At 34.0% G+C, this 8821-nt stretch overlaps 1 protein-coding gene across 1 annotated transcript; it reads right to left on the bottom strand.

Moving 5' to 3' along the window:
* Positions 1-281: 281 nt before the first annotated feature.
* Positions 282-4279, bottom strand: LOC134264646 (complement C1q tumor necrosis factor-related protein 3-like). Its single transcript, XM_062746915.1, has 2 exons — positions 3886-4279; positions 282-789 (listed from the first exon to the last, which is right to left on the bottom strand). Exons 1-2 carry the CDS (start codon positions 4268-4270, stop codon positions 389-391), a joined length of 786 nt encoding a protein of 261 aa, XP_062602899.1. The 5' UTR covers positions 4271-4279; the 3' UTR covers positions 282-388.
* Positions 4280-8821: the final 4542 nt, after the last annotated feature.

Below are 8821 nucleotides of genomic sequence, written 5' to 3'. Positions count from 1 at the left end.
TTATTAATCTGCTTCAATTATCTTTCTTTAAAAAATGAAAATGAAAACTAAGCTAGAATATTACCTTGATTGTTAACATAACATTCTTCCTAAAGGTCTTATTCCGCCATATTCTTCATTAAATTTAATTAAGTTTAAATCCTCAAGTAAAGAAATATGGGCCTATAATAGGCACAGAGTAAAAATATTGATAATAGAAAATTAAAAGAGATATGAATACATATGTTGATAAATAAAAGGGAATTAATAATTATATATAAGATACAACAATTGCCTAAATTAGGAATCAATTATCTTGAAGTTCTTAGTTGTTATTTGTGATCATTAATCCAAACACCGGAAACCCGGATATTCCCAAGTATAAGAACACATGTAAGTATACATCGTATCAGTCTTCATACAGTAAAAATCCAGAAAAGCTGCTTTCCCAAGCAAAGTTGTTCACCCCATCTGTTGTTGCGAGTCGAACCCAGACGGAGTCCCCAGCATTTACGTGGACGATAGTCATTCCTCCTCCATTTGCACAAAATCGAACAACAGTCCCAGCATAATGCACACTTTTTTGAACGCCCTCTACAAGAAGTTCAGTGTGAACAAAACGATTTCCAGCACACATCAATAGCTGCACGTAAAAAACATACACCCCGGAGACGTCTGGGGTAAAGATTCCTGTAACATTGCGATAGTAGTTCCCTACATTTAGGATGACGTTTCCAAAGATTAAGGTTTGTCGAACTGCAAGGTTTCTAAAGTGCGTTGGGGAATTTGCATGAAAAGCAATTTGGTGCTCTGTCGAATAAAAACAAATAACAACTTTACATTTTGTAGACATTTGCACATACAAGATATTTTCATTACTTTTGTGATAAATTGAAAATCTTCATAATTAAACATTCATTTGTCACTTTTTTGTATCTTAAGATGGAAAACAAGCCATTATCCTAAGCTTGTAAGTACGTATACACTGCATTATTATACCACCTTTAAATATCAAATACATTTTCAAAAAAATACGATTCAAGTATTCCGTACCTGCTATACATTTAGGCATTCACGATAAAAATTATTGATATTTAGAGATTTGGGGAAAATACCTTGTTTTACACACTTATTCGGTACTTTAGTTCTATTTAATTCATTTTTATAACATACATATGTGATACGTTTGTGCTACCATTGTAAGATATCACAGATCACTCCTAATATCATATTATGCTTATAAACAATAATATTCAAGTCCAGATCAATTATTAATTTAATGTTTGTACTTTGTACCAGCGGGTCAAAAAAAAAGTCAATGATACTCGTATGCAAAAGATCATTTTTTTTAAAATCCAGTGAATCTAGTTTTCAAATCCACAAAAAAGTTGATGATTTTGTATTAATATACTCTTCAAAAAAAGAAACGCATAGTAGGAACAATGCCCTGAAAAATGTATGATAGTTTTGTCATGCCTTTTATTTTTGTATGGATACGATGTATTCGAGTTAAATGCATGATTTTCCAATGCAGTTGTCAACTTAACAGCTATTCTAAAAGTCTCACAGACAAAAAGACCTGATTTTGCAAAATTTCCCCTAAAATTTTGATCTCAATTTTCATTTGTTGAATTCCGATGCAGTTCCTCCAGGTACAAAGGGGCTATCAAAAGCGGGGGTTCTCGATATTTTGAATCTGGTTTTATCTGAAAAATAACGCTTGCAAAAAATGCTGCATCTGAATGTTGAGTGGCACAAAAAGGAAAATGGGGACTGAAAGCAGGGGTACCTCAATCTACAATTGCAAGAGGTTTTAATGTTACACACAGACCATATCTAACCTATAGAACATAAACCATCAACATCGAACACCCAATGTTTGCAAAAAATATTGTAGACTACGTGTGGAATCAGCAGCACAGCATCACTTCCGAGGATTACGTAAATTGCATGAATGTAATGCAAGGACGTCATCTAAAGCACTAGCTATCCCTGAACTGCACAGATCATCTAACAAGACCGTCTTCAGTTGACTACGAATTATTGCAAGTGGATAATTCCGACTCCACGGCACCCCAAATATCGGCTTCATAGATCTCAGATCAATTGAGTATGACTACAGCATCACTGCTGAACATTATGGTTAACTTACTAGTCCAGAATGTTTATCTGAAAGCCTCTTATAAGTTTAAGAGTGTTAATGCTTTGTTAGGAATGTTAGACAGATAACTGCCTCCAGGACGTTAAAAAAGTTGGTGGTGGTAGTGTAATGATATGAAAAACGGTATTATAAGAAAGTAAGTTTGATTTGGTTCGAATTCAATGGACTTTGATGGAAAAAAGTACTCTAACCATGTTCTACCTACACATACCCATTCAAGTTTGCAACATCCTAGAGCCGTATTGCAATCTCACAATACAAAGCCACATATGGCTCGTTTGACACACCTATTCGTGTAAAGAAACAACAACATGTTTCAGCCACAGTCATCTAAATCGCTAGATTAAATCCAAATTAAGCAGCATTGGACAAAATGGATTGACATGATTTGCCAAAGACAATTGCATCCCAAGACTCTGCAACAGCTGACCAAAGTTTTACAATTGAAGTAAGAGAGTATTCCTGTGCAGTTTTTATTACACACATTTGCTTCCATTAGATGCCGTTTGTGGCTATCATTTGTATCTGCGGGGGGCATACCAGATATTGATCTTTAATGGTCTTAAACTGACTTTAATTCTAAAATTGTTGAGTAATTATGACATTTAGATAGTATTCCTGTTGCTTACCACATTTCTGTTTAATCAATGCATCATTTTACTAAATAAACTTTATGTTCAATGTGCCATTAAAATTCTACTATGCGTTTCTTTTTTTGAAGAGTATATTTTCGCAATGTGTGCCCTGACTTTGATGATATATCAAGTTGCCGATTTTGAAATCACTTTTGATTGATTGATTGTATATTGTTTAACGTCCCTCTTGAGAATTTTTCACTCATATGGAGACGTCACCGTATGCCGGTGAAGGGCTTCAAATTTAGACCTATACTCGGCACTCAGGGCCATTGAGCAGTGAGGGTTCTTTATCATGCCAGCGCCTACCGTGACACGGGACCTACGTTTTTAAGGTCATATCCGAAAGACCCGTGACTTTCACTTCTAGTGCCGAGCGCTTGGCGAAGGAACAGTCACTACCTTTGTTTACGTCTTAGGTATGACGCGGCGCCGCAAACGAGAATCGAACCCGGACCTCCCGATCACGAAGCAAACGCTCTACCACTTGGCTACCGTGACCGGTGAAATCACTTTTGAGATGATATTTTGAACTTCGTAACACGATTAAAGATAGCTAATAGGTAGATGACGAAATTAAAATAGTCCTTGCCTGCTGTCCAATCTAATTCACTTTTAGTGAACAAAGTAATGTGTAAGTTAAAGATAGCCAATTGTAACAAAAATATGATTAAAGCAATAAAATATGATTAATTCCCCCGAATGTTCCTTAAATTTACTCACAGAAGTACAAATTTTCTGTAAAGAGTTAAGTAGTGGTATAATAGTATATGAACATGTCATTTATATTAACCATAAAGTTTAATTTAAAAGTGCAACATAACTTTTTATCAATAAAGAAAAGAATTCTGTTACAGTTTAATTAAGGATTACTACAAAAAATTATATTTCATTATTAAATTATACATGAGATTTACAGGTATGAATAGGTATTTGAGTATCAACTATCATGGGCACTCCCCCTGCCCACCCCTAGCAAAATGGGCATGGGGATTTCCGAGGAAAAGTATATGATCATTCACATGCATATATTTTGTTTGTAATCTCGAAATCTACAAAAGGCTTTGTAAATATTAATTGTTGTTGCAGTTAAATAAAAAAGATCCTTACCCGTGGAAAGTGATACGTTTTGTTCCTGACCAAATAACCATCGTTTTCCTCTGTACTTGTAATGCTGATCGGAGAATTGCCCACTGGAAAATGTATTTTCTCGTTGAAATCTCTTCTGCTTTGAAGCTGCATGAAAGGTTCTAAGAGGACCTTGCGCATCCTGTCGATTTTCTTTCTGTTCTGGATTTCGTGGTTCTTCATTTTTGAGTTGTTTAATTTCCTTTTTCTGGAGAAGAACTTCTTCTCTCAATGCTGACATCTCCTGGCGTAGTGTCTGGATTTCTGCTGAACATATTTCATCAATTTTAACTCCCGAGTTTTCCTTTGCTTCTAATTTTACCCAACACATCCAGAGTAGTAAAAAAGCAAAACTCAGCACCTTCATATTACTGATAGTTCCAAATTTTGTAGTAAACACCCCTAAAATCGTCAAATTAAAGTTTTATTTTATGTCTGAAATTGACAATTAAATTTAGAAATATTTGAAATATACAATAATCCGAAATTAACTGAAAATAAGGAAGCTCGGTGAAAGAAAGAAAAACGTACAAAAATTAAAATAGTACATGTATTTTTTTTTCTTAATATAAAATACATGTAGCAATAGCATTATAGACAAAAGGGGCGTTTTTGTTATTATTATTGTATTAGTGTCTTTTTATTTTTGTTTTAGTTCATGAAGCATTGCAGAGTGGGTAATACACAAAACGAGTCTGAAAACTTATATGCACTTTTATTTTTTGTATTTACATATATATTGCCATAATGACAGATTATACAACCATGATGCCTGGATTGGTATATTGTTTTACTTATTTTGATTGTAAATGATCCAAGTAATAAATTTCTTAAATTTTAAGAAATGGTAAACCTTCTGATATTCAAAATTCTACTTTTTTCATAGTTAGTTTATTTTGTTGGTTTACAGTAATTTGTGTTATATGATATCAGTTAAACCAAGTGGAACAATATTCAAGTGAGAATTGAGTTCGGAAACGCAAAATACAATACAATATTTTGCATGAAGAATTGTGCGTTTGCTTTAACAGTGACGTGTAAGATCGTGTAACGTGTAGAATAGTGTGCATGAAGGATCGTACGTATATAAGATTTAATCGTGCGGAATCGTTCGTACACGCGGTAGTTCGTGTAAGGTGTCAACATTGCAGCCACTGTATATACATATATATCAATTTGCAAAGTTGGCAAATATTCAGGCAAAGCAAAGTACTAGTTTGTTGATTTATTATATAACTCCATATAACCCCACATGGGCTCATAAATTTATAGTTATATATATACCATGTATGATTATGAATACTTGAAAAGATATACATCCTTACAAATATGCATTGTTTGTAATTATATAATAAGACATACTTCCTGAACAATCATATGAAAAGGATCAAGAAAAGTGTGTTTGTGTTAAAAATATCACCCAGCACCCCCCACCCCCCAACGATGTTGAAACTGATCGATAAAAAGCAAACTAATTAAATTGCTAATAGTGCATGTACATAAATTGTTTGATGCGCACCTATCACCTATAAATGATATACAAAACATTACAACAAATAATTCATTTAGTGTAACATCGCTATAACTTTGAGAAACTGAAACAATCCAAATAAAAAAAGTTCGAAGACATCAATCACAATTCTGCTTAAAGTCAAAATTAAGGAATGTTGAGAATAGTTTTTATAGATCCCTAAGACCAAGTAGGCTTTAATAATATGTATAATGGTGGAGTTATCTTTCTTTACTTATGCACTGGTAAGAAATACCTGTGAACGACTGAACGCCTACAGGGCGTAACACAGTAATAGTTTTGTTTATAAATCGCATTAGATTCAATCACTGAGTCATTCATTCTGTTGTACGCAACATGGCTCGACGCTTTAATAAGCTCGCCAATTTAGCAAAAAGACAAAAAAGAGCAGGAAATTCTTCCTCTCGGAAAAAGCGCCAAGTATTGGCCAAAATAAGTAAAGCTCAAAGCTACGTACTTAACCTCTCCAATCATTCACTTACAGAGAGTGAAACAATATTATTATCAAAGGAATTAAAATATATCCCGACTCCTTAAACAAAACATGTTAAAAACAAAGTCATGAAAGATTTTATAGAATTTGCAAGAAAACTGAAATGCAAATATCATTTAAGCACGACTGAAAATGAACGTTTACATCTACGGGTTATAAACCTAGCTATACATGCCAAGCACTCGAAAACTCTATAGATCTTACACAATTAGAGGTGTCATCAATTCATATCAAATCAGATGTTTCTAATATATCACCTTCCGAACGGAGGGCACTTTATAACCTACGGAACAATAAAGACACCGTTATCAAAAAAGCAGACAAAAGTAACACTGTTGTGATAATGAATAAACAACAATACATTGAAGAGGGTCTGCGCCAATTATCGACACAGTATTATACTGAAATAGAAAAACCTAATTTGTCTATTATCTATAAGATTATAGAGAACAAACTAAATGAAATGTTTTAAAAAAGAAAATTAGTCAAACAAGCATCCTCATATCTTACAAAAACAAACGAACAGAGTGTACGACCAGGGCGACTCTATCTATTGCCTAAAGTACATAAAATGAGAGAAAATGACAATACATTTCCAAAATGTAGACCCATCATAATATCACAAATAGGGTCACTAACGGAAAGAATAAGTCATTACGTGGATTATTTCCTACTACCTATTGTTCAATCTCAAAAAAACATATATCAAAGATACTTAAGATTTCATCAACAAAATTGAAAGTATCAAACCGTCAAAAAATTGTTTACTCGTCACTTTCGATGTAACATCAATGTATACAAATATGACCTTCAATGAACTTTCTACGGCGGTAGAAGAATCGCTATCGAATTTCGACGGCAACATGCACTCAGACATTCCTTGTCCTGAGACAGCTGACTTGATGTTTTTTACTAAAGTGCATTCTAGAAAACACACTATTTGAATCCAACGCCAAATATTACAAACAAACAATCGGGTGTCCAATTGGAAGCCCCAGTAGTCCAGAAATATCGGACATCAGAATGTATCAAATAACTGTTTGTTAGTAAACAACTCGGAATACAAACAGAAAATCTGTTTTCATGGGCGATTCCATGATAACGGATTCATGATTTATGATGGCTCGGAAAACGAAATCAAACGGTTTTTCAAAACAGCAAATGAATGCCATCCCTTACTGAAATTTACCTATGAATTATCTGCAGAATCAATACGATTTCTGGACACATGTGTATACAAAGGAACCCTATTCCAAGAATATCATATTCTTGATATGAAGTCATACATAAAACCAACAAATACATTCCAATATTTGCACCGCCACAGAGCTCACCCCAAATCAGAATTTAAAGGATTTTTTAAGGGGAATGTATAAGACATGTTCGCAATACAAGTGAAAAGACACAATTACATAAAGAACTTGCTGAGTTCAGATCACATCTTTTAAAAAGAGAGTACAAGAAAATTGAGATTGACCCAATTATTAATGACTCCCTGGCTTTAAACAGAGTCACAACACTACAAGAAAACAAAGGAAATACCTTATGTTCTAATTACAAAGTATGATCCAAGAATCAAAGGTCTGAAATCCAAATTATTAAAATACTGGTCATTCATCTTGAAAGATGAAACATGCAAACATATTTTTCCAACAAAACCAATGATTGCATATGCTAAGCATAAAAGTATTGGTGATTTACTAACAAATGCTATTTTGCCACAATAAAAATTACGGCAGGATCCCTGATGAAGTCAGGGGCGTCGGCAAAGGGGCGGCAGGGGCGGCGGTCGCCGCCCCAATAATTTTGCAAAAAAAAAAATAAAAGAAATAGTGAGATTGTTTTTCTTTTTAAAATGATTTTTTAAACGGCGAAAGCTGCTTATTGGAGCGGCGAGTATAACGGCATTCTGCATGTTCTGTGGTCAATGGAGCGGCAAAGTGTGTACACGCTATTGTTTACACAGACGTCAAAACGGGGTGATTCAACATGATTTTAAGTCATTAAACAATTATCTAAAATATTACAACGTATGAGCATATTAATTAAAGGGGGAAAACTGAAAATTAGTTAAAATCACTGCCTAAAACAACTTGAGATGATTTTTTATTAATATTATTACACTTATTCTACATTTCAATTTCAAAAATGGCCGGATTACAAAGTATTAATCAACCTGTTAATTTTAAATTTCCTAAGCGTTCTTTCCGCAAGAAGAATCCAGAACTGCGTTCATTCAACCCCACTTGGTTTAAACAATACGCATGGTTACATTATGACGAAGTAAGTACATTAAAAGATATATATTTTTTTATCTTTTCAATGATATTTTGAAAGGATACAAATTTTAGTATATTGATTGTGTTGAAATCATTGGTTAATGTACAATGATTACACTTTAAAAGAGAAAAAAACGATTTTAAAAAAAAATAATATATTGATATTAAATTTGTTCTTATTTTCAGGAAAAAGATCTGGCTTTCTGTTTCACCTGCATGGTTGATGCAAAAGAGGGCAAGATTTCCAACTCCAAGGCCGACGGCAGTTTTATTTCTACGGGATTCTGTAATTGGAAGGATGCCATTTTTTAATTCCGGAAACATCAAGATTCCGACTGCCATAAAGAAGCCGTGGAGAGAAAAGTGAAACTACCACGAGAAACAAAAGACATTGGTGAAGTTCTCTCAGCCGCCCACTCAGAGGAGAAAACACAGAACTTCTTCTGAAGTCTGTGCGTGGCGATAAGACATACAAAGAAGATTTGGACTTTGTCTTAAAGTTCTATGGAGATGATCTGGACAAGACCTCTCTTTCTTCACAGCTGGATACATTTACAACGCTCGCACGAAACAACTTAAATGATTCCTCAACTGTGTCCGTTTCCTTTTTGGTGA

Source organism: Saccostrea cucullata, unplaced genomic scaffold (genome assembly GCF_032062105.1).
Source record: "Saccostrea cucullata isolate Sc308-1 unplaced genomic scaffold, CSIRO_AGI_Scuc_v1 ctg10775, whole genome shotgun sequence".
NCBI lineage: Eukaryota > Metazoa > Mollusca > Bivalvia > Ostreida > Ostreidae > Saccostrea > Saccostrea cuccullata.
The sequence above is the reverse complement of the archived record's forward strand: the minus strand, read 5'-3'. Positions and strand labels throughout refer to the sequence as shown.

Excerpts from the sequence above, each read along its gene's own strand:
- LOC134264646 (XM_062746915.1), bottom strand. The coding sequence starts at position 4,270 with ATGAAGGTGCTGAGTTTTGCTTTTTTACTACTCTGGATGTGTTGGGTA. Across the intron at positions 790-3,885 it reads AAACGTATCACTTTCCACGG|AGCACCAAATTGCTTTTCAT; the intron begins GTAAGGATCTTT and ends TTTATTCGACAG.